The sequence below is a fragment of the Denticeps clupeoides genome, chromosome 2 (genome assembly GCF_900700375.1).
Source record: "Denticeps clupeoides chromosome 2, fDenClu1.1, whole genome shotgun sequence".
NCBI lineage: Eukaryota > Metazoa > Chordata > Actinopteri > Clupeiformes > Denticipitidae > Denticeps > Denticeps clupeoides.
Window position 1 is genome coordinate 13497153 of NC_041708.1, and position 27000 is coordinate 13524152.

Sequence of the window (27000 nt, forward strand, 5' to 3'; positions counted from 1 at the left end):
AGTCAACCAGATAAAACGAACATTGGGTGTGTATCAGAACAAATCACTGCCTGGAGCTGTTACACATCACCAGTACTGCCAATTTGATGCCACCTTCCCCGATACACATACAGCAAATAGTGACAAAGTTCAGAACATGTAAAAACCCACAATTCGTCAAAATAAATAAAAAAAAAATCACACAAAACACACGTTACAAACCGCAACTAAAGCACCACAAATTCACACTCTAAGATGGTTGGGTGGGTAATAAAATCAGCATAGAAAATGAACCAGGCTGGTTATCTCAACCCCTATACACACAGAAATCCTGAATATTCAGTAACATGCATGTATAAAAATACCTATTTAATAAGAAAGGATCCTAAAAACAGTCAGTACTGGTCGGCTCCGCCCAGTTTGCGGTATGAATGAAACCGCAACTGGAGTGTAGATGCTGTTCTCACTCTACCTAAACTTCCTCAGCTGATGTTAGACAATCCCGCTGCAACACAAACACAGTCGAGACAATAGAAGGAATGTTTCAAGTCCACAGACAATAGAGCACCAACCAGAAATTACAACTCCGACGGCCTTTCAGGGGTACTTAGCTCGTGTTGTTGTCACTGGCCGTACCGCCGCTGGCAGCTCCGCCCTCCACTACGCCATCTCCCCGAACACCCCCATGAGTTAAGGTGGGCTCTATTTATAAGAAATACCGACCTACCCACAACCAATACCCTGTCTTCTCCAATCAGTCCATCAGAGTCATTGAAAGTCAGGCTGATGCAACACACCAGTCCCTGGTAGGAACATAGCCAGTCATTATTAGGGTTCAATTAGTCCTGGAACCATTAATGAGCGCCAGTCAGTAAAACCAAAACATATCAACAGCCATTAACACAGTACTACAATTCCATATACTTGAAGGACAAGGTAATAAGCTACTGTCAAGGAGGCGCACGAGCAGTCGTGGCAAGAGAGGCTGGGTATGCAGGAGAACTGGGGCTGGCATGAGCAGGCACGAGACAGGTAAGGTCTTAGGTGAGGAAGCATAGGAGTAGGCATTGGCCAGTGGGAACGCATGGCTGGGTTGGAAGCACATGGTGGGTTTAATGGAAGAATCTTTACTGTGGCTGAGTCCAGGGAGCTTAAAGAAGAATCTTCATGCAGGGTCCGGCAACAGCGAGAGCAGAGAGACAAAGGAATGAAGCAGAAATGGTATCAGTGGGTAGACAAAAGGTCATGAACAGCAATTTCCACATGGCTAGCAGAAAAGGGCAAACCCAGAGGAATATTGAAAGTGAAGTGATTGTCAAACACTGCAGCACAGCACATGGTGCACAAAATGTGTACTCTGCTTTTAACCCATCACCCTTAGTGAGCAGTGGGCAGCCATGAAAGGCACCCGGGGAACAGTGTGTGATGCTTTACTCAGTGGCACCTTGGCGGATCGGAATTCGAACCAGCAACCTTCTGATACGTCCATGCTCAGCTGTGCGTTTTTGCATTGGAAGTCATATTACCTTGTCTAATCTCTCTCTCTTTTCCCCCTCCATTAGCCTTGAATCAGCCCCCACGTTTCACCAATTACTACTTCCAGTCCTACCTCCTCATCTATGAGAACACACCTGTGGGTAAGTGCTCCTTAACCCTGACTCTGAACACAGACAGGTTAAACGGCAGGAATTTTACTTGGAACACGTTTTGCCATTTACAAAGGAAACCTTGTCTGACATGCTGTAGGAAATATACAGCAGGAAATGTCACAATGTCACACTGTGTTTTCCACAGTTTGTTTTCTGTTCTGGTGAGGATTTCACCATTGATGCTTTTGACAGTTGAGAGTTTGTCCTTGAGGTTAAGGTCACTATTTTCTAACTGATAAGAAAAGATTATTAATATATTGTGGATTGCACAATTATATTGGAAAGGTGCCCATCACTGCCGGTGCATGGGAGAAGGGAGGTAGGCAGTGACACCATGTTTTCCACAGATATGTAGAGAGACAAGTGTGAGACGGAGGTTCAGGTGGGGGAGATTGAGAGGGGGCAGGGTGGCTGGATGGAGAGTTTATCAGAACAAATGCATGACATCATCCCATGAACTGATCTGTGTCTTCTGGGACCCAGTTCTGAAAAACTGTATTAATTTGTGAAATGGACCTGTCAGAGTATGTGTTACACTGTGTCTTAACACTAATTCATGGCGTTTTGCTGTAGTGTGCAAGAAAAAAAACATTCAATTAAGCAGACCTTTAAAAGTACACTTTATAGGTCCACCGTACTGTGATTTTAGCTTTTACTTTGTGTAACTTCTATAATAAAACACTTTGTGAAAAATTCATTTAGGTTATAAATAATATACAATTACTATTGTAATTGAATATTGTGCTTTAAAACAGGTTTTGATCCAGTATTGAAAAACCATGCTGAAATATTGACTTGCCCTGGGTGAGGTCCATTTACAAAATGTCCTGCCTAGTTAGTGGGAGGGTGGGATGTCTGGGTCGTTGGGTTTCACCATTGTTTAATATTCCGATGAACAACAACAATTCATGCACTAAAAAACAAAATGGCGCCTTTTCCTTGCTTATGAGGTTGTATTATTTTTAAGAGCATTTCCTATTCCTATCAGGAATCTCGGGAGAGTAAAAGGGTTAAATATAGAACTGTATACACCACAGTGTTCACTGTGGACTGTGTGTAGGTGTCCATTTATGAGAATTGTGGAGTACATGAACATTTTGGGTTTAACTGTACTTTAGTGCCACTTCTGTTTTTATCTCAGCAGCTCTTGGTCTCAGGTGACTGACAGGGCAATTTGTGAAGAGTCCGGGTTCTCATCACTTTTTGAGTGCTGCCAAGAGATATTGAATTAAAATTATATACTGAGCTTCACTGATATGGGGATGCTTATCATCAACCAGCAGATCTTTTCATTGATGCTTCAGCACTTTCATTCCAGGGATCAGTGAGCCTGGCAAACCAGTTTAATGAATGAGTCTTGTGTACCACCATCAATCACAGTTATCATCATCAGTATGGACACTTTACTCACATAGTGGACACACAAAGCAAATTAATAAACAAATAAATCAAACATGCTTACTATTAAACAAAGTTTTATTTTAAAATAAATGTGTAAATTTCTTTATTTTTATATTTGACTTGGGTTAAATGTAGTTAAAGTAAAAATTCAAGTTGAAAATGCAGTTGTCAGCGTATCTGTGGCTTAAGTTTTTCCCACTCTACTGGAATTCTACTGTGGAATGTACAATACTGAAATAATAAAAAAGAATGCATACCAAACAAGTCACATACTTTTTAACAAGGACTAGTTACTTGCTCCTACATTAACTATAACTAGGTGGTCAGTCAGATTCTGTGCATAAATGCTGTTAGCATGCTTTAAAACAAAATAACAAATCACTACAGAGACATCCGACAGGTTACAAATATGGGAGAGACACGTGAGTACCCGGAAGTGTGAGGTAACATCACGTGCACACTGCTGGAGTAAAACACAAGCGACATGACATGCAGACACAGACATTGATCCTAGTATTCAAGGGAGGAGGAGCGTGTTGTGGGAGGTTGAGCCAGTGCGGACGTGACATTAACATTCAAGAGGATAGGAATAATTGGTCAGGGGTCCTCTGTAACGGTAAACCAGCACTCGTTCACTATTAAAAAAAAAAGGCCAATAGTTTTCTCCCCCATATTGAAGATAATATGGTTACTGCTCTAATCAACCATTTTGGTTTCAGAGCCTCAGTGCATTGTTTCTATTGGTTGCTCAACAATGGATCACAGCACATGTCTTTCTTTTTTGTTTTCTGACACCTCTTTACATTATAATGGCAGACGCAGACGCTGACTTAACTGACAGATTTTAGTGGTTGGGAACAGAGCTAGGACAGTTGAGCAACAGAAGAGAAGAGACAGGTTCAATGACTGGACTGGCCAAAGGACCGGTGACATTAAATTAACATCCACAGGGATTTTCATACACCAATATTATTAAACATGTCAGCAAGGTTTTGTATACAATATTGATATGAAACTAAAATTGTAATCATGAATCTTTCAATAAGTAACTGTAATTTTATATAATGTAATATAATGCTGTTACATGCAACTTGTTACTCCTCAACACTATTTATTACTATCCGCCACTGTTGATGGCAAACTAAATGTGAATTAAAGAGCTGCCATTTAAAAAATGGTTTTATTTAGTTCTCATTAGATGTCAGAAATGTAATTCTGACTGTGACTAGCTGAACTATTCCAGAATTCTCTACACTGTTCTGCCAAAAGGTTTTAAAAAGATAAATCCAATCTAGGTAGAAGTTTGTACAGAATGAGTGTCTATCTACTTTTCTATGTTGAGTAGTTTTACTGCTTTGTCATAATGGCCACTTGCACATTTTGAATGTCCAGTATTTATGTCCACAGGAGCTCCATATAAGATCTAATTCTAGTCCAAATTAGGTAATTCCCACTCCACAAACACATTGAAGCAATGTCTTTTTCAGGTCATATTTACACGTCCACTGTTGGTCTTCTGGATGTGCAGACTGTGACGCCAGAAGACATTTTTTTACGCCTACTGTCTAGTATTTACATCCCCAGGAGCTCTGGATAAGGGCAGATTCTAGTCCAAGCAAGTCCAAATTGTGAACGTCTTTTCTACATAAAATTAATTTTCTACATAAAAACTCATTTCAGACATGATTTTACTGGTCAACGGTTTCTATGTTCTGTGCATAACTGTAGAGCAATTTCAGGAGGTGGTGTACTGTTCCAGTTCATTTTCCTACAGCTTCATTTGATTGTCTCAGCAGTATATTTAAATTGGAAATGCATCTTTGTATGCATCTGGACATCTTCCTCCTTCTGGAAATACAGTTATACATGTTATACACATCGTGCAAATAAATAAATCATTGCCCAATAATTTCTTTCCAGTTTTATTAATTCCATCCACCAACTATGTCTAAGGCCTGAGAGACGGCTGTGTGTCCTCCACCTCTACATCTTTGTGGTTTATTCTTCAAATGCTCTGAACCTTATAAAGCCCTCTGCGGCTGTCCCATCAACAAAACCATAACTGCAAATGTTAAAAGATAGCCATGGTAGATATTTGCCGTGGTGTTTTATTGTCAACAGGAGAGGAAATTTAAGTTATTTAAGGTATTTATGAAGTCAAGTTATCATGTGGCAAAGGCTAATTTTCTTACCTTAGCCAACATGAAATATGGCCTTGCATTGTAATGCGCTGTAAGGTTTCTTGCCCTTTCCCCCCCTTCCTTTTCATACTGAGTTTTGCAATTGCAGAACGAAGGCACTGCAGTGCCCGTCCGTGGGTGATGACATCATCATCTATTCTTAAAGGCACAGATGCTTATTTTTCACTGCACCATTTACTGCTTGTATATGCACAATATAAATTACCTGGTTACATATATGATCACAATATTATATTTATCTCATATAATATATTCATATGCACTAATAATATTAACAATGTTTATATTTGTCATAAATGAGAAAATAAATATTATGTAAAATGAGTTTACATTTTTCGTAGAAAAGATGTTCACAGCGACCTCATCTGGATTAGAATCAGCCCTATCTGAAGCTCCTGGGGATGTGAATACTGGACATTTAGCAGATGTAAAAAAAAAAATTAAAGTCATCTGGCATCACAGTTTGCATTTTCCCAACAGTGGACCTGCAAAGATGACCTGAAATGGACGTCGCTCCAATGTGGAGTGGGAATGACCTCATTTGGACTACAATTAGACCTTATTTGGAGGTCCTATGGACAAACATATTGGATGTCTTAAAAAAACATGTCATCTGACGTTACATTCTGCACATTCAAAAGTGGAAGATGACCTGAAAAAGACGTGTCTTTACACAGTGGGATTATTAATTAATAATGTCAATTTCTTGGACCTGTGTTAGATGTCCCCTGACAACCAAAAAAGTTTCCATGTCCGGGTTTGATTACACATAAACGCCCAAGTGATAGCATACTCATGTCAAAATAGTGGACACAGCTTGCATGTTGTGTAAAGGGCTTGAGTGTGCTTGCTGCTTGTTATTGAGCTGATGTTCTTGATGGACCTGATAATGAAGTGTCCTCTAGACATAAATCACACGGTCCTCTCCAAAATGCTGAAGCTTGATTGGTGGCCGGGGCCGCCAACCTTGTCGGTGCTTTTTTGATGACTTGTTTAGAGCCAAGCAAGTCACGAGTGGACTTAACGGTGGAGGAGTGAGTGGATGAAGTCAATTTGTCAGAATTATTGTTTAGTAGGTGGGCAGATGTCCCTGATTCAGGAGGACTTCCAGAACATTCTCATTCCATCCACCGAACCAAGCTCAAGGTACAAAGTTGTCAGGTGTGTGTGTATTATATATACAGATATCTCCAAGGTTTGTTTTTGCACAACAAATTGCATCTTAATTAGACTAATTAGTCAATTAGCAATGCATATTCTGTGGGCATTCATCTGTTCTAATAACACTGTATCCCCATTATTCCACTGAAACTTTTGGACCTGTGGAACAGACACCACTTATGTCCCTATGCTATTAACAAATTTCACACTCACATACACTCACAACCCCACTGTGCCCCTGATCAACAGTAAAGTGAAAGTGAAGTGATTGTCATTGTGAAACACTGCAGCACAGGCAACCTTCTGATTACGGTTCCGTTTCTTTACAAACTAGCTTACCACTGCCCCTGTTAATTCAGGAGGGCAGAAGCTATTAGTGATTAAATGAGCATCAGCAACTTATAAACAATGTAATGTATTTAGAAATATGTTCTGTTGGTTTTAATTTTTTAGTTTTTTCATATAGAAACAAATGATGGGATCAAATAGAAACAAGACTGGATCTGGCTGAAATGGATCTGTCTGTATGATGTTCAAATGGACTGGTGATCCTCTTTTATCTGGTTTCCTCTCTGGTTTCTGCTGGACTGATCTGAATCACGATTGTGATGTAATATACAGGGGAGGCTGATTGGTTAGAAATGAAAACATGATTTGTTTAATCATGTTAGGCATTTGAACCCAAATGCCTAACATACTACTGAGTATCAACTGGAGCTTTGCTTATCTCCATGTATGGCATACTAAAAATTCACATGTGGTTCTCGCTCTAACCCAGACTGACCCCCCTGATCTTCTCTTTTATTGATGACTTACATCCGGGTGTGGTCGAGCCTAGGGCTGCAGTCTGGGCAGAACTTCAGTGGAAGCAAATTCCAGACAGCCTCATGCCCAAGGACCAAACATGTTTATTTATTATTGTGAGGGCACTGATAGCCAGAACATGGATATTTGATCTAAGCTCAGTCTCCTTGCAAAGTCCTACCCTCTGTGGGAGGCGGACTGATTCTGCAGAAGGGGAGCGGCATCTTTTTTTCTGTACTGCGCCCCTGGGGAGCAAAGATTGAAGCTTGTGATATTGTACAGCAACATATGGTGCTTTTAATTTTTAATTATACAAGTTTGAGTGTTTCACCCCTCTTCTCCAGGTACCCAATTCTGGGTCTTTGTCATCATCCTATTTCTTGTTTATTGAAGACATTTTGGTTTTCAGTGCTGGTGAATGTGACATACATAACACACTCATCACAATTTCTTCTCACACTCATGTGCACAATTTAATGAACTAATTGTTGAAACTGTTCATTTGTATTTGATTTGTGTTTTTTTTACTTGTTGAGCAGAACTTTACACACATTTTCACATTGTTCCAGTTCTCTGTTTGTAAAACATCTATGTGAGATGCAGTGAAACACAGTAATACTAGTAAACAAGGAACTAAACCAACATGTATTATGAAAAATTAATATATGACCTGATAAACACAAGAATAGTTACTCATATAGAATCAAATGCACTGGTGAGTGTGTTTGAGAAGGCACACACTGGGCCCAATTATTAGTAGTAGTGCCACATCAAGTATACCTTCATAACAGAGTTAAATAGGAAAAAAAATTAAAAGACCACCAGCTGTATTGTGGACTACCCACTCATGTTTTTATACAAAAATGTGAATTAAATGAAGAACCTAGCCATGCAGACTGCCTGGAACTTACCTTTGGGATACATTAGAGCAGAAACTCTGAACCAGACCCTCTCATCCAGCATCAGTTTTGGAATAAACACATGTGGGATCTTCAAGCCATATAGTGAAGCCATGGGTCCCTCCATACGCCTGACCATTTTGGTTGATTTTTACTTCATGTGGTTCAAATTCAGATTACGTGTTATGATATGAATCTGCAATTTTAAATCATGGCACCTGTCATTTGCTCTGTGATCCGCTATTTTTTTTTGTCTTGCCATCGGGTCATCACAGAAAGAGGTTAAATGTGGTTGAATATGTTAAGTTTGTTGAATAGAGGAAATATGTTGTGGTTGGAAGGCTGTAAGTGTGACCATTGTTGCTTTGTAAAATGCATTGATGTGAAAGAGGGACGAGTGAAAGGAGGTTAAATGTGGTTGAAATTATTACATTGGTTAAATGGAAGGCTGATAGTGTTCACAGATTTGGTACAACTCATGTTTTATAAAATTATTGAGGATGCCGTCATTTCACCATTTCACCCCAGACAAGATAAAGAAGTTTTTGAAAGCCCAAAATTACAATCACCAAAGCAATGGTATTATCATGGCGAACATAGCCACTCCAGCCCACCAGAGGGAGCAAGATCAGCTAGGGAGACAGCGACCCGGAAGCGGAAGTGAGAGCGGGCAGCATAAAAGTCAGTATAAAAGTCAGGTGGATGCCAGTCACACTGCCCGCTCTTTGTTGAATTAAATTTCCAGAGACGCTAGCCTTTCTTATAAACGCCCGATTGATCCTGCCTTTTGACTCTTCCTTCCCCGCTGCTCCACACAGAGCCGGAGCTCCCCTCCAACCACGCTGCGGCGCGTCTTCTGCTCCACTCTCATTCACACTTTCGTAGTGTGAAATATGACTGACTGGACATGCAAAGCAGATTATACAGGAATTTAATTTTGTAAGAAATTGTTTATAGTGATGTTAGCAGTAAACATTGTTGTAATTAGTGGTAGTAGCCTAGTGGGTAACGCACTCACCTATGAACAAGAAGACCCTGGTTCAAATCCCACTTACTACCTTTACTTTACTTTACTTTACTTTAATTTACTTTATTTTACTTAGCAGATGCTTTTATTCAAAGTGTCTTACAAGAGGAAGACACCAGCAATTCTCGTTCGGTTTCTATAGATTGTGATTTCACAAAACTAAGATCCCTGATAAGGCCTAACTAGTCAGAAAAAGAACATGCTCTGAAATTGTTAAGTGCTAGACAAAGAAAAAAAATTGTGCAGTGTGTTAGTGTTAGACTTGTCTGAAATTATTGAACAAGTGGGTTTTCAACTGCTTCTTAAAGGTGGTAGTAGTCTCAGCTAGTCGAATGGAGCAGGACAAGTTGTTCCACCAGCCAGGGACTACAAGGGAGAATAAAAGGAGTGTCCCTGAGCAAGACACTTAACCCTGAGCTGCTCCAGGGGGATTGTCCCTGTAACTACGCTCTGTAATTTGCTCTGGATAAGGGTGTCTGATAAATGCTTTAAATGTAAATGTTGTCAGTAGCTCTGACAGCAGCATCTTTTTTTCTGCACAAGTATCTGGACTTTAGTGAATGTGAAGTGATTGTCATTGTGAAACACTGTAGCACAGCCCATGGTGCACACAACAAAATGTGTCCTGCATTTAACCAATCACCTTGGTGATCAGTGGGCAGCCATAATAGTCGCGCAGGGAATAGTGTGTGGGGATGTTACCTTGCTCAGTGGCATCTCAGTGGCAACTTGGCAGGTCAGGATTTAAACCTGCAACCTTCTGATTATGGTTCGCTTTCTACTAGTGAAGTGAAGTGATTGTCACATGTGATACACAGCAGCACAGCACACGGTGCACACAGTGAAATTTGTCCTCTGCAATTATTCCATCACCCTGAGTGAGCAGTGGGCAGCCGTGACAGGCGCCCGGGGAGCAGTGTGTGGGGATGGTGCTTTGCTCAGTGGCACCTCAGTGGCACCTTGGCAGATCGGGATTCAAACCGGAAACCATCTGATTACAGGGCTGCTTCCTTAACCGCTAGGCCACCACTGCCCCACCACTATGCCACTACTGTTTTACCATTCACACCATTCTCACTCTGCAGACAGGAATCAGATGACATTATCGTTATTTTTGTGGGCTTGATGCCAAAATAGATTTATGTTCTTATGTTCTTTATGCTGAGACCTTGATGACATTAGTGTTCAGTTAGTACACATTGCTGGCATTGAATGAAGTCTGTATGTTTTTGAATGTGTAAGAATCAAGTGTCTCATGTCCCGTGGCTCATCCTAACTGCAGTGTATTAATAATGTGGCTAAATTGCATTAATTGTGGTAGGACATTCAGGATGGAATCAAGTGACACTCAAACATTGATGAAGCGCCCTCATATCATAATCCACTTTACTCAGATCTGGTGGATTAAATCATTCTCTACATGGAAATTAAACTGCTCACACAACATGGCACTAATTTATGGAAGAACTGTTAATATTTTGCTCTTTTGATTCCTTTAGCCTATCAAGTGCAAATGTATTTGTGATTTTTAGATTTAAAATAGCTGCTCTTATTCCCCATAAAAATGTCTTGGTGCACAGAGGCACAGAGCATTTAAGCACAGAGGTGCTGTGTGTGATAATAGACACTCCAACTTCCTTCTTAGTCACTTCAAATTGTCCAAATGTGAGGCAATGAAAACTAATTCCTACAATTTATCAATATTTAAATGTGATACTGATTTACACTGTTTTGGTCATGCAGTAACTGCAGAGGCTTGATGTGTGAGTTCCTTCAAACAAAATTAAAACATTGCCAACATACAAAACTAAGAAACATAGGTTGTTACAAATAATAATATGTTATGAAACTAATAATAATACTTAATATTTTTTAATATATTCCATACAGATAACATAAATTCTGTGAATATTTTTACCTTTACAAAAATGTTTATATTAATTTACAGCATTTATGTCAGTCTCACAGACATAAGACAACTGAGTTCAGCTGAAACTGTAAAAACAACACAATGTGGGTGTTCTTCACTAATTAATGTATAATATCAATTGTGTATCAATATAATATCAATGTGTGTGTGTGTGTGTGTGTATGTGTGTCTGTGTGTTGGGGGGTCTGTCTGTCTTTATTAATGAGCTGGCCGTGCCTGGCCCTGGTGTTGTGTCCATGCTGAACATTCAGCTCTTTTCATTTTATCTTCTACCTCCTTAATTCAATAATAATTAAGAAGCAGGAAGTTCCCTGTGGGTGAGTTGTATTAAAACACTTGCCCTAAACATGTTGATGAAGCTCCCGTGTACCTGGGGATTGAGCTGCTCACCGGGTCCTCTGCCTGCATTAATTATGGGTATTTTTCAGAATTGCGCCACGCACACCTCCATGTACTACACTGTCTGTCTACACAATGTACTGTCCCTTAATTCACTTAATTTACTGTCCTGTCGTATACATGCACATATACTACAATTTTTGCAAAATCTACTTTCTTTTTTTATCAGCTCTGTGTCTCTTAATTGTGCTCCTACTAGAATGTTTTTAATAATTTTTCACTCATTGCAGCCCCTTTTTCCTCATTCATGTACCCAGTACCCCATATTGACAGAAAAACACAGAATTGTTGACAATTTTGAAGATTTATTAACAGATTAAAACTGAAATATCAGAGTTTCACTATTCATGTAGGTGACTCTACCTCAGCTACTGCTCCCCTCACATCTGAAGTTTTACTTTACATACTGCTGCTGGGGTCAGTATTCAGAAAACACTAAATTGCTGTAGGCTGTATATCTACATGCCATTAAAAGCTATTAGTAATGATTCAATCTGGCCCTCATTGAGCGCTTAAATGAGATTAGAGCCTGGATGAGCAAAAATGTTTTAAATCTAAATGACAGCATGACTGAAGTTATTCTATTCGGACATAACTAGGCTGATGATCTCACCGCATTTTTGATCCCTTGTCCCAATATCTCAAGCCATCCGTATGCAATCTTGGTGTGACCTGAGTGAGCGCAGTCATAAAAACAAGCTTTTATCAATTAAGGACTATATTCAAGGTCAAAAGATATTTACCACCTAGAGATCTGGAGCAGGCAATTCATGCATTTATCACCTCATATCCGGATTAGTGTAATTGGTAATTATACCTTGGTATTGGTCAGTCCTAAACCTATTGGCTGCAAATAGTGCAGAACACAGCGGCTTGTCTGCTCACTGACAAGTGAAAGCTTGACCACATTTCCCCGATTCTGGCCTCACTTCACTGGTGAAGTTTAGAATAGAGTTTAAGATCTTGCTAATTGTTTTTAAAGCTCTTAACATGTCAGCACCTCAGTATCATGTAACCTTCTCTACATCTACAGTCCAGCAAGACAACTTCGATCATCTGATCAGCTGCTCTTGACCATCCCTAGGACTAGGCTAACGACTTGTGGAGATAGGGCCTTTCATGTGTCTTGCGCTGAGGAGAAGCTTCTGTTGGGCCACTCTGCCATAAAACCCTGAATGGTGGAGGGCTGCTGTGATGGTTGACTTTCTACAACTACATCTCCCAAATGCATCTCTGGAGCAACAGTGATCATTGGGTTCTACTTTACCTCTCTCACCAAAGCTCTTCTCCCCCCAGTAGCTCAGTTTGGCCAGATGGCCAGCTTTAGGAAGGGTTCTGGTCATCCCAAACATAGTCCACTTAAGGATTATGGAAGCCACTGTGCTCTTAGGAACCTTAAGTGCAGCAGAATTTTTTTTGTAACCTTGGTCAGATCTGTGCCTTGCCACAAGTCTGTCTCTGAGCTCTTCAGGCAGTTCCTTTGAGCTCATAATTCTGATTTACTGCATGCATTGTGAAATGTACAGTCTTATATAGACAGGTGTGTGGGCAGTGTTAGCGGGCAGAAGGTTGCCGATTTGAATCCCGACCCACAAGGTGCCACTGAGGTGCCACTGAGCAAAGCACCGTCCTCACACGCTGTTCCCCGGGCACTTGTCATGGCTGCCCACTGCTCACCAAGGGTGATGGGTTAAAGCGGAGGACACATTTCGTTGTGTGCACCGTTTGCTGTGCTGCAGTGTTTCACAATGTCAATCACTTCACTTTCACTTTCAGGTGTGTGGCTTTCCTAATCAAGTCCAATATAATCAAACACAGCTGGACTCAAATGAAGGTGTAGAATAATCTCAAGGATGATCAGAAGAAATGGACAGCACCTGAAAAAAATATATGAGTGTCACAGCAAAGGGTCGGAATACTTAGGACCATGTTATATTTTTTCTTTGTTAATAAATCTGCAAAAATGTCAACAACTGTGTGCACATTAATGAGGAAAAAAATTACTTAAATGATTTTAGCAAATGAATGCAATAATACTGTCAGGATTTGCTCCAGGTGCTGTCTACAGCTGAAGCCAATTCTGACAGCGGATAAGAAGCACCGTGGTTCCTCCCTTCGGTGGCTCTGACATTTTCGTGGACTCGGTCATGAACTTGACTTTCGTTTGTGTTTTGAGTTCTGGCAACCGCCATGTGCCTGCGGGTTTGTTTCTGTCCTCCCCTGTATTCCCCGTTTTCGGCCATTGCACCTTGTTTATTTATTATTTGTAATAAAATCCCTTTCCCAGAATGTCCGAACTCTTCGCTTCCTTCCATCGTCAGCTCACCGTCGTGACAAATACAAAGAGTGAATACTTTCCGTACCCACTGTATAAACATTTAAATGGATAAATGGAAACCATGAACCAATTAAAACCAGATTATCATGCACAACCAAAGATGAAAGCCAATTTTAAGAGATTTTTTTTTTTAATTTTCAGTGTCCTGGTCAGATCTTATTTGGAATGGGAGACTGTTGCAGAGTTTTGGGGCTGTGACCAAAAAGTTCCTGTAGAAGGAGTTGGTTTGATGATCTCACTTCTTTGGTTGGACAGGAAGCCATTGCAAGGAAATTAACATGTAGTTTAGCTCCAGTAAGAAGGCAAGTGGGGGAATTTTGGATGACCTGCAGTTGATCTAAGAGAGATCCAGGCCAATGTACAAAGAGTTGAAATAATCTAAGCATCCTTGAAAAATCTCATTGAATAGGTGCCTTAGTTAAAAGGAGCTTCAACTTTTGAGTTTCTTTTAAAAGAAAAAAAACAAGGTTGTCTTTGTGTTGCCCTAACCACAGCAAAGTGGTTCCAAAAAATAAAGGGAACACTTAAACAACACAATGGAACTCCAAGTCTATCAAACTGTTCACTTAGGAGCGCAACACTTATTAACAATCAATTACACATGCTAGACAACAGATGTAAATTATTAATTAGACTCTACAATTTACAAGAGTCTACAACCCTGGCTCAGGTCGTGCACCTCATCCAGGCACATCAATGCGAGCTGTGGCAAGAAGGTTTGCTGTGTCTGTCAGTGTAGTGTCCACAGCATGAATGTGCTACCAGGCCAGTATATCAGGCTGTAGAAGGGCAGCAACCCAGCAGTAGGACCACTACCTCCACCTTTGTGCAAGGAGGAAAAGTAGGATCATTCCCAGAGACCTGCAAATGACCTCCAGTAGGCCACAAATGTTCATGCGTCTGCCCTCCATAAGGGTGGTATGAGGGCCCGATGTCCACAGATGGGGGTTGTGCTTATAGTCCAACACCGTGCAGCAAGACAAAGGCATTGATGATATAGATTGGCTCACCCATTCCCCAGACCTGAATACAATTGAGCACATCTGGGACATAATGTCTCGCTCCATCCACTAACACCACATTGCCCCAGAGACTGTCCAGGAGTTGCCAGATGCCTTAGTCTAGGTCTGGGAGGAGATTCCTCAGGAGACCCTCTGCCACCTGATAATACAAACACACACTATTGAGCCTCATTTTGATTAGTTTGAATTATTTTATTATCTTTCATTTGTTTTTGTTACATCAAAGTTGGATCAGCCTGTGGAGTGTTTTTCTACTGGAGTGTGACTCGAAATCCAGAACTCCAGATCAATTGAAATCAAATTTGTGTGTTTTCTTTTTTGTCGGCACATTCAAATATGTAAAGAACAATGTATTTAATAAGATTATTTCATTCATTCAGATCTAGGATGTCTTATTTTTGTGCTCCCTTTTCTATGAGCAGTGTAGATGTGGCCTCATCCTTTATTACCAGGTGCAAAGAGGCTAAATCCAGAATCCAGATTTGCTTACTGATTTGCTTACACTTAAGCTTATTTGCTTGACTTATTGAACAGCAGACATTCAGTCATTCTATGGTTTGAGGAATTCTGCTGCCATTTTTTGCTGACCAAGGGAGAAAAATTATTTTATATGTTGTATCTTTGATTCCCTCCAGTTTGTGATCACAGGTTTCATTATTCACAACCCCTTGAGATTCTCTTCCTTTCTCTGTTCTGGGAATGCTCTGTTTCACTCTCACTCTCTCTTCAAACATTACCTTTGAGTCAGTCATTTAAATTTACATTTACCTTATCCAGAGCACCTTACAATCAGTAGTTACAGGGACAGTCCCCTTGGAGACACTCAGTGTTAAGTGTTTTGCTCAGGGACACAATGGTAGTAAGAGGAATTTTAATCTAATCTGTAGCTTTGTGGTGTTCAGGTTCATAGGTGGGTGTCTTACTCACTTGGCTTCTACTCCCAGATCCCAGTCTTTGTCAGACAGTCAGTATCAGTAGAGTGAAATGTTCTTTGAAAATGGTCTGCTTTCTGAACTTTTCTTGTTCCGAAACAAGTGTACTTTCGGAACTTTTCTTGCCAGTTCCCTGCAAGTCATGTATGCGACATTACACAATCAAGAATGTAAGTCTTGATAATGTAAGTGTGTTTATGTGGTTGTGGTGTCTGGTACTGTCTGCATAATTAATGGCTGTATGAGTATGCAGTGTTGCTTTTTTGTTTGAATAGGTTAATGTGTGCATGAATTTTTTGTGTTGTCTCTGTGTGTGTGTGTATGTGTAAATATGTATTTGTTCCTTTGGCTGTGTCATTTTGAGATCTTCTCTCTACAGCTGCTTATCAGGTGCAGGTGGGTCACAGCTGATACCTGCTGGAACCACAGAGAGCAGCTAACCTGGAAATTGATGTTTCACATCAACAGGCGTCTCTCTGCTTCGCTGCAGGAGCCCTTCTGTATGTGTGTGTGTGTGTGTGTGTGTGTGTGTGTGTGTGTGTGTGTGTATGTGTGTTTGTGTGGCAATGAGCATATTCTATGTTTTCCTGTTTGAGGGACTGAGCCAATCAAATGTTTGCATGGTCATTTGTGTGTGTTTAATACACTGAATATATGTCAGAATGCCATTGCTGTGAAAGATAGTAAAAAATGAGTTTTATTTCCAGTCTGTGTGTGCTTACTTGTGTGTGCTGATGTGATGTATTAAGACACTTAATGCTCCACGAGATCCTGGCGGGTGGGGATATCCTGACTGATGAAGTACAGAGAGCAACAGAGAGTGTCCACAGCCTCACGGTGGACTAATGCACTCCTCTCTACATCATTTGCAAGAATTAACTTGAACCTTTACTCTTATGAACATCTTTATTCTGTGTGTGTTTTACTGGTTGGGCATGGCTCATGTACCAGTAAGTGATATTGGAAGCTGCAATGTGTTGTTGTCTCTTTCTCCGGCAGCATCTATGAAGAAAGGTTATCATGTCCTGTGTTTGAAAGCTGACATTTGTTCTCATAAAGGCCACTACACAGGCGTCAGTAAGGATTAATTCACAAGACGGGTGCCTGTGCTTGTACACAAAATCTTCCATTTTTTTTGTGCCTTTCTCATTTTTTTCTGTTTAAATTCAAATTTTGATCCAGATTAAAATTTTCTTGTGACTATATATATGTATTTTAGAATAATAAAATGATATAAATGTGTTCAATTTAATTCAAAATTTTTAGACATCATCCCCTGCTGTAATGATCTGTATAGACATTGGGAGGAACCTGCTCACTTTCAGAGACCTGCTGTATCCACCTGAATGAGTGGAGAGTTGGATATTTTAATGGAGGGTTTTAATTTGCGGTCAGATGTTGGTATTACACTTAATTCATTGTCACATTACAACCCTTCTTTCTAGGACCCATCAGCATGTCTGTTTACTCCATGAATGCTATATTAAATTAATTTAACACAGCTGTTTAAGGGGTTCTAAAGGATCCTCTTTTTCGCCCCTGAGCACGTTGCAGCTTCAGTCACCTCCTTAATATTTCCCTCACTGACCTTTGATCTTAACACTATTCTGTTAAGTTCCCACAGTACATAACCTTTGGTGTAATGCTGCACCATTAATCTGATTGCAGCTGCAATCACAAGGTCAGATTGTGCAATTATGCACATGCAAAATGCTACGAAGTGCATGTATGGATGTGACAGCTCAACTGTTCTCTAAGAATAGTTTACCTTTTAAAATACCTCTAATAAATAGATAGTTTTGTATGGAAGCCCGTTTCCATTTTTCCCAGGTCAATATGCTGGCAAAGCTGAAAGCAGGGAAACAGAAATCCTGTTTCCTTGAACCTTGTGTTTGCACGTCTTGTCTTAACAGAAATTCTACTTGTACCTACCATAATTGCAGCATGCAGTTCATGCTGTATCAATATATAATGCACAAAGCACACTACACAAGGCTGATTAGGCAAAGAAAACGTTTTATTTAACATGAAGGCTCCTGTTCTCTCACACAACTGGACACAATACATGGAACGAACAGAACGGACAGTTTGTGCTACTGAGAATTAATTTTCAGCAATGCAAATATGTTCATTAATATGTAATTTAGTAAAAAAAAAAAAAAAATGTATTCTATTTGCTCTTGCTGGCCTTCGCAACACACTTCATCAAAATCAGTAAATTGCATGTGCAATTTACTAAATAACCAAGCAAGCAAATTCTTGTTACACAGAGGTAAATATACATCAATAGTACGCTTCATACTCAAGGCTCGTGTGTGTATGTGTGTGTTGGTAATCATAGACCAGCTGTCAGACCCGTCTCATTTCCAGCCCCTCCCCCTCATTCTGTTTTATGCTTTCTCTCCAGATTGCTTTAGAAGGTCAATTGACAATTTGCCTCCACTGGCATCTTTATCAAAACCAATATTAATTTTTGATAATTAGGACCTGCAGCTAATGAGCGTTACAGATAATTAGTTCATTTATAATCCATAAAGCAAGGGCGAATCGTTAGCAGATCAGAGAGTGGCAGACGGCCACAAGGTCTGCTGCGCTGTGAGCAGGAAGTTAAGAAGATGCATCAATGTAACTAGCAGCAGTTACACTCACACCAGCTCACACACATCCCACAAAGAACCCCCCCTCTTTCCAGTGTATCATCAGCTTTCTGCTTGTGACCCCATGTGACCTGGTGACCCCCAGAGAGAGATATAACCAGGGAAGGGAAAGAGGTGGAATAGCATTACTGACCAGAAAGAGAGATGCATGGGGTCAGACAGACAGACAGACAGACAGGATGGTACTGGGACAAGGCTGTACGTATTTCATCTGTTTCTGGTCACTAACAAGCTGATGATGATTACACTGTATGTTCAGCAAAGTTCTTTTGAAACGCTGTTTACGGAGAATGTTACTGCAATCCTTTTGCTTGAATGTGACGTGGTACATTTAATAACTGAAAGTGAAGTGATGTCATTGTGACACACTGCAGCACAGCACATGGTGCAAACAACAAAATGTGTCCTTTGCTTTTAACCCATCACCCTTGGTGAGCAGTGGGCAGCCATGAACAGTGTGTGTGCTTTACTCAGTGGCACCTTAGCGGATTGGGATTCAGTGGCCACTTCTTTAACCGCTAGGCCACCATTGCCCCAACTAAATGAACTGCTCCCTTCTTTATATATGATTTAAATATATTTAAAAATATACATGACTTATGTGACCTTTACATGGCTTTATATTAATGGTGTAATTAGTAAGTAGATATATTTTCAAACTAGCCGCTGAGTAGTGGCTTTGATTTTTAAGACTGAAAAAAGCCCCAATAAATAAGAAACACATTTTTGTGAGTATGAAAGTGATTATTTTTGTCATTGTGATACACAGCAAGCACAGCACATGGTGCACACAAGAAAAAGCATTTGACCCACCACCCTTAGTCAGCAGTGGGCAGCCACGAAAGCCGCCTGCTAAGTCCTCTTCCCATTAGGCCACTACTGCCGAGACAATGTGGATGTTGAGGATAGTGGGAGTGACTGATTTAATAAGGTGAACTGACCTGAGACAAGAATGCTCGGTTAGAGGCAGAGATGGGCGGGAGAAGGAGGAGTGAAGGATGGGGCGACTCTCTCCATCACTGTCTCCATGGGTAAACATCAGCAGTGCTTCATGCCAAATTAAGTGATATTGCAGACCATCATCTCCAGTCCCATTTTCATTTCCCTTCAGCAGGAGAGGACTTTTTGCTGCCGGACTTTCTGATAAGACATATCGCTGTCTAGCATAAAGCCGTCATGGTTCTTATTATTAAGACAGGAGATTTAACAAAATGCTTCATAAGTGGTGGTGCAGTGACTGCTTTAGAGCTGGACAAGAAGCCTGCTGCAGAGCTTATTTCTTCTGTATAGTGTTATTTTTTGATGCAGTTTTAATTTTCTTTTGGACCAGATGTGTTTTGGTGATCATCATCAAATTTCTATTCAGTGATAGAGTTGCACCACGCATCATTATCACATTGACTGTGTCTACCTGGTAGCTGTACCTAAGTGTCTAGTGCGAGTCCCTTAATGCACTGCAACTGGACTGTGGCATTCTTCACCCATGTGAAGCAGAGTAAAACCCAAACAATCATCAAACAGTGTGTATGTGTGAGACGTCTAACCCAGAATCCCTCTCCTGCAGGGTCTGCTGTTGACATCACGGCTCAACCTCTCACTGCCAGACATGCAGAGCTGCTCAGGTGGAGATTACAGCAGCAGTTTTATGGATTGAGGGGGGAAATATTGATTGTGTGTGTGTGGGCATCAACTCAGATTTGATTTAGCCGGCTCTCTCATACAAAACACAATGGATATGGTGCTTAATGTGGAACTCATCAGGCAGTGTGCAGTGCGTGTGTTTTTTGTGATTACTTTTGCTCTCCATTGCAAAGTATTATTTTTATTTTCATTATGGACTGATCCAATGTGTGTTCTGAAATAAGTACAAAACTAATCAAGTTCAAGTAACCTTTATTGTCATCTCTTCTATATATTGTGCAGATATACAGAGAGACGAGAAGACGTGGCTCCAGTAATCTAAACCTCAACAAAATATTATAGTGCAGTAAAGTAATACATGATAATCCCATAACTATCCAGAATCAGTGTTTTTCTAAATTACTGGTTCATGAATTTAATGAACACATGTAAAAAAGGTCCTAGGAACCTTAAGGTGCTAATTTCTATACAGAACTACATTTATCTGAGCCATCCTCAATGGTGTTCTGATTCTGCAGGTACTAAAACAAGCCTCTCTTTTATCAAATTCTGAACCCCAACTTTTTGAAAGGCCATTCATTTTCCTTTCAAGGGGAGTTGGATGTGCAGAATTCTGATACACATACATTTTTAGAACTATTGAGATGTGTTTCAAGCATCCTGATTTATGATATTTTTAAGGATTCAGAATATGTAAATGTGTATATGAGTGCAGAAAGTGTGCAATTTATAGAAAAGCTGTGAGTGGGAGGGAGGGAGGAATTAAAAGTGTGAGATGGATAGATGGTTGGGTGGATGTAGATAGAAGGAGAGATGGAGGGCACCCTCATATCCAATGGAGTTTTGTCCTGGGCACGGCTGGCGGCTTTGTCCAGATGACGGCGTCACTCAGCTATCACTCTCAGCAGTCACACGGCTGTCACGCTCCCAGAGCGACAGATCCTACGCTGTTCTTCCCTTTGTCCTTCAGGAGAGGGAAAGAGGGTAAGAGTATGGGGAGGTGCAGAGCTTTAGGACGATTGAAATCAGCCGTTTGACGGTAGAGGAGCAGCACTGATGGCATTTTTTAAAAATGACTGCTGACAGACAGATGAAGTGTGGCTATGTCTGTGTGTGTGTGTTTATTTGGTCTTGTAATTTGGTTACTCACAATACCAGTTTTTTCCATCTTCACCCATTCATCTTCACACAGTCTACTTCTCAATGGCTAATTATTAGGAACAGATTCCTTATAAATGAGAAATTAGTTATAGCTACTAGTTATGAATTTCCCTTCAACTGAGTTTTGGTGCCTCACTTGACTTGTGTTTCCTTGTGCTCTTTCATCTTCTTCACTCTCCCTGTCCTATGTGACATAGAGGCTTCATTTCTTCACAAGAAGGCCCTAAATATTTTACTATTAATAAAAGTGTTTTTTGTTTATAAACAATTAACAAATAAATGTGTTTTTTTGTTGATACTTATTCAGCTTGTTACTGCCACATTTGAAGTGCTGATGGTCACCGACCAGCACATGCATCTGAACAAGAAACTGAAAAGTGATCCACCCGTTATATAGTAATCCACTGTCCTAGCTTATTGTGACCTGTTTTATTGTGCTGCAGAAGTTCCTTCTGTGGTGGTTCATAAATTGCAATGACATACAGGCAGTGAGCCTTATTAGCTGGATGGGGTGAAGAATAAATTCACAACATCCTCACTTACAATAACTTTCTTCATGAACAGACAATTTTTTTAGATCTTGTTTTGTTTTAGTGACTGAATCAGCCAGTAGTGATGGGCTGTTAAGCTTTAGATGAAAATTTAATCAAATGATGAACTGCCTAGTTGGGCATGATTACTACTGCTGTTCTTACAACATCAATTCTCTATAAGTTTATAGCTGGACTACCAATCAGCAACACCATTCTTTACACAAACTGCAATTTGGGAGACATAGTGGCTTATTGTATTTAACTAATTACATTCCATCATTAACTTGGTTGGGAAACTTAATTTAGATTTGCATTGTCAAATAAAAATTCTTAGAACAACCTAGCAATACAACACAATTACTCTGTGCGAGCATGTGTGTTGATCATTTGGTGTGTGTGTGTGTGTGTGTGTGCGTGCTATGGTCAAGTGAAAATAATGGTGGGTTGTCTTCTTTCCAAGCATGAAAGATTTGGCCATAAATCTTTGGGATTAATACACTCTCTACTCAAGGTCTATCTGGCCGTGTGCTGTTGAAACACCTCTGCCCTCATCACTTTCATAAACAGAGCCAGTGCATTTCAAAAATCCTTTAGTCTACAAAAACTGTAGTGTGTTTGTGTGCTTGAGCCCTACGTTACATGGTGAGTATTAGTTTTTAGATTTGCCATCATAAAGGTACTTAAAAAAATTAAGTATGCTGTAAAATGTATGTATGTGTGTTACATTCTGAGGCCTGTAGTCTAATAAGTGCATTTATTGGTGGTGGTTAACAGAGCTCCCACGGGACTGACTTTACTGTTCTCTCAATGGTTCTCCATCTCTCTCCAGGGAAATTAGTCTATTATACACACACAAAAACACACCACATATTTCTTTCCCAGACACACCACAATCAACATTGTCCCCATCCCCCTAAACACACACAGACATACACACACACACACACACACACACCATGGCCTGTAGGTTAAGAGCTCTTTGTATGTAAATCACTAGGTATGACTCCTCCAGCAGTTGTTTTAAATGGAATTTTGTTCAGCGCCTGCAAGTGGGAGCGATAAAGCAGGCCACGCCGACTGCTGCAGCTCCGGGCCATGTTTTGGAAGGACATTTCTCCACTGAGGAATGTTGAATTAAGGGAGGGTTTGGAGGGAGGAATGGATGGGGACACGGTGAGTTATATCCGCTCCTCAGACTTATGTCAGGCAGATAAAACTGTAGCCTTGCAGGTTACAAATTTACATGCCACGCAAATTTTTTGCCCTGTGAGCACACCACACGCTAACTTCACGGCACATGAAGTGGCAGTAGACCTCCCTGAATGCGAGATGAACTCTAATCGATCCTTCACAAATTTGTTCAAGACGTGTCAGGAAAGGCGGATAGGGCTACAGCTTCATACCGATCATAATGCATTCGGGATGGTGGTGAGCTACAGCACTTTGCTCAGGGTAGATGAGGTCAGGGGTGACACTTGGTTCTGGCCTTTAAGCACATTTAGACAGAAGAAATGTGTGTGTGTGTGTGTGTGTGTGTGTGTGTGTGTGTGTGTGTGTGAATTAATTGCTCTCTGGTCCAGTTTTTTGACAAACAGGCAATTATCAGCAGATATAATTTATACTTTACCTCTGTTAATGACACTACAGCAGTTAACAGTGCAAATCTGCTCTATAGATCAAAGACACCCTGACACCAACACACACAGACACACACACACACACACATACTTGTGATATGCACTGTGCGTGAAGCAACTTTGCTAGGCTGCACATTTATCACACAAAAAAGAACTGTAATTGTAATTCATGCTGCAAGTGCTGCTTTAAACTCTAAAATATATACAGATGAAACCCAGAGTGCTCTGGATTAACCTAACACTGTGTTCCATTGCCGATAATAATAAAAATAAAAAAGTGCCTTTAGTGCATTTATTTACATTTAGTGCCACCCACCCAACTTATGTGAATGTAGCTCCACTCATTCTGCTCATTCCAGAGTTCACAAAATATAATGAAACCATAGCATAATTTTAAGGATAGATTCTACCAGCATTGTTTTATGTGTGTCCCTGTATAGTATGTGTTCATCTTTGTTAATATAACAGAATTTCTCATTAATAAATTGCTGGTTAGCTGAAAGAGTTGCACTTGTCTGGTGCAGTTGTGTTGTGTTACAGCTGCTCAAAGTATTTAAAACATATTAAATATTTTTTCTTTAATTGCTACCTGTACTTCATTATTGCATTTATATTTCAGTTGAGTATCCAGTGGAGCATCCATTAATTTTTTTCAGAATGTCTTCATTTTATGCTATGTGGTAAAATGCAAGTACAATATAAGCCAGACACATGGTTCATAAGAATGATCTAAAAAGTAATTATGCTGATTAATTATGGTATTTTAGTCAACAAAATGACCTCGTTACAGACCAAACAAATACTTTTCTAACAACGAATATGTTAACTGAATAATGTATTGATATGGCAGCATTAGGGTAATACAGCAGTTTTGGACTGGTTCAGTATTTATGTCTTTAGAAGACACGCTTTTTTGATGTGTTTCCTGTAATTTGTGTTGTAAGATCTTGTAAGATGCGTGGCACTGCAGGCATCCTCTCTCACCTTCATGTTCTTGTTGAACTATGAGCTAAAGGTCATACACCATGCTGTGTGGAGGATTAAGTGTTGGGACGTCCGTGTCATTAGAAGATGAGGACCATTGGTTGTAACCTGAGAGAAGGCCACTGACTCAGGGTGGTGGTGTTAGATTCCTAATGAACTATTCATGTTCAGGGTTCCAGCTGAACCGTTACACTCCTATTATGTCCACTGTCTGGCTTTTTAAAATAATTAAATCAAAGTTAACATCACTGCACCCCATTGGTTTTTGTATTCCTGTATTTAAGATTTTATGACTTATGGGGTTTTTTTATTCATCAGTCTCCTTATTCACTTTAGGGCTGTGAGGAACACTGAAGTATATGATTAAACCAGATCTGTGTGGGTGTGTGCAACACAATCAGCATTCTATTTTATTGAGGTTTATGTAGTTGTATGAAATTAATTCAGTGGGATATTAATTTTTTTATAGGATCAGTTTTAGGATCTGAAGCACATACCTCAACATCATTGCATCTGCGCTACATGAGAGAGATCTGACATAAATTAAGTACTGAATAGACTCTCATAGACCAATGTGGCCCGTAGTCTCACTCTCACACTATGCTATTGATCCACCACTGACCAAGGTGACACAGACTCATTCTGAGCAGATAAACAAGTAGAACATGGGACTGATGTGGCGTGGAGTCATTCCCCATTTCATCCAAGTGAGATGTGATGAAGGGGAAAGCCCTGGGCCATTGGCTGTTTGCATTTATGTTGGTGCTGATTTTTAATATTCCCTCCCTTTAAAATGTATTATGACTACAAGAACAGAGCTTGCCATGTCCTACAGAACAATCTACCTGTGATAATTGGTTTATATCATTATATTATGTCTATAGGTGATGCTTGAGTTTTCTGCTTGTCATGGGTTTTGTCCTCTTGACACATACTTTGTCCAGTTTGACCTAAGCCTTTTATTTCAGACTCCTGTGGTGACAGCTGTTTCTGTGCGTATGTTTGTGTGAGTCTTATATACAAGGGATATATGTATGTGTGCTGCTACATCAAGACAGATGAGTGTGGGGCACATTGCTCTTGTCAGTAGAAGTCGCCAACGCAGTGGGGAGGAGGCAGGCCTACTAATGGCTGTGCTATCATTCATAACAGTAATGTTGCCATCACTTTCTGCTAAATAGCATCATTTGTCAGGAGAAAATGCTGCTCACTACTCTGACACAGATAAGCACCTGCAGTTAGAGCCTACTGCTAAATAGACACACACATGCATACTGGGATTAAGACAAACAGACACAGTTAGACATGCTGTAAATCATACATTACTCATCACAATTATCATGAACTAGTTGCATAATCTCAGAGAACAGTCAAAACCAGTCAACCACCCTGCAGCACAACATACATCAACCCTCGTCACCTGGAAATGAGACCGCTGTGTTTTATTGTTTTTGAGAGACATTTGAGCTTGCAATATGTGACTTGGTTAGTTTATGATGGCCAAGGCCACCATGTCTGTCTCACAATGAGGCATCATGTTGACTCTAGAAGGTCAAAACAGAAGAGAAATTCTTAAATATGCTTTATTCTGTTGACTTTAAACAATATCCTTTGTTCTGTTGAATAGCCGTTAAAAGTGAACTTGCTGAAGTCAACTCCTCTCTGTATGTGGATGCATGAACAAGAAAGTATGGGCAGGGCAAAAAGCTCTTATTATTAATGAGTGCATAGTAAAATGCTTAATTTGTACCGTCTTCCACCAAATTATAACTCACATTGCAAGCAGCTGAATTTGCATAAATCTCATTAGAGGCAGAGAGAGGAGTTCATAAATCGCCGTATTAATTAGTAATTTTTTCTTTCATGGCAAAATGCAGTGTATTAATAAAAGGAGGGGGGTGTGGGATTTTACAGACAAATTGGCCTATGTGTCGGGCAGTTTGGGCAAGGAAATGACATGGTTGATTTAGAAGGAAGTTTGACTCCCCTCCTCTGTTCCAGGGGAGTGTGTGTGTAATCCATGTCTCTGCAGTGCACCGCCTGTTGCTGAAGCTGTGTAAGATGAGTCACACAAATTTGGTATCACAGTGAGCTAGAGTTAGTGCTTCAGTTAATTGTGCTGTCACCATATCTGCATTGTTTCGAATTGATCTAAACTTTGTTAACCTTTTAGGATTAATGCCTTTTTCATGTTTTGATTATCATGTTAGGAAGCTCCAATAGATGGAGATTTGATTGGTTGAAGGTGACTGGTGCACACACATCAATCTGTTAGACATACTGGGTCCTAAATTATTTAGATAACTTTTTCAAATATGGTACATGTTGGATTTACATGCATAATATTACTGGCAAGTGAAAGCATTTAGAAACTACACCCCGTTTCCAGCTTCACAAAATGGGTTTCCTCAGCCGAGCAGCTGCATTCAAGTTTAATGGCAAGCGTCAAATGGAGTGGAGTAAAGCACAACATTACTTAAAGACAGTGCACTGAAAATATGGAGTATTCTATGGAGTCACAAATCATGACAAATACTGGGAGAACATTACCTGCTAAATTGCCCTGTGCCAAATGTGAAGTGGAAAAGGGGGGCTTTCAGGGTTTTGACTAGTTTGAATGTCAGTGATTTCTAAAGCAAGTGTGG

The 27000-nt window shown here is 40.1% G+C and overlaps 1 protein-coding gene and 1 long non-coding RNA gene across 8 annotated transcripts in view; one reads left to right on the top strand and one right to left on the bottom strand.

Annotated features, from left to right (window-relative positions):
• The window catches only part of cdh23 (cadherin-related 23), a 213103-nt gene that overhangs the window by 27535 nt on the left and 158568 nt on the right, over positions 1-27000 (top strand). For all 7 annotated transcript variants that reach the window (XR_003748543.1, XM_028969157.1, XM_028969156.1 and 4 more), the window contains one exon: positions 1542-1616. Coding sequence is in view for 6 of the 7 variants with exons in the window: in XM_028969157.1 (XP_028824990.1) it covers positions 1542-1616 (75 nt within the window). In the remaining variant the exon portion in view is untranslated. The remainder of the gene's footprint in view (positions 1-1541; positions 1617-27000) is intronic.
• On the bottom strand, positions 189-5283 carry LOC114783732 (uncharacterized). The gene is made up of 3 exons (XR_003748548.1): positions 5222-5283; positions 707-782; positions 189-484 (listed from the first exon to the last, which is right to left on the bottom strand). It is a non-coding gene; the product is annotated as an uncharacterized LOC114783732 (long non-coding RNA).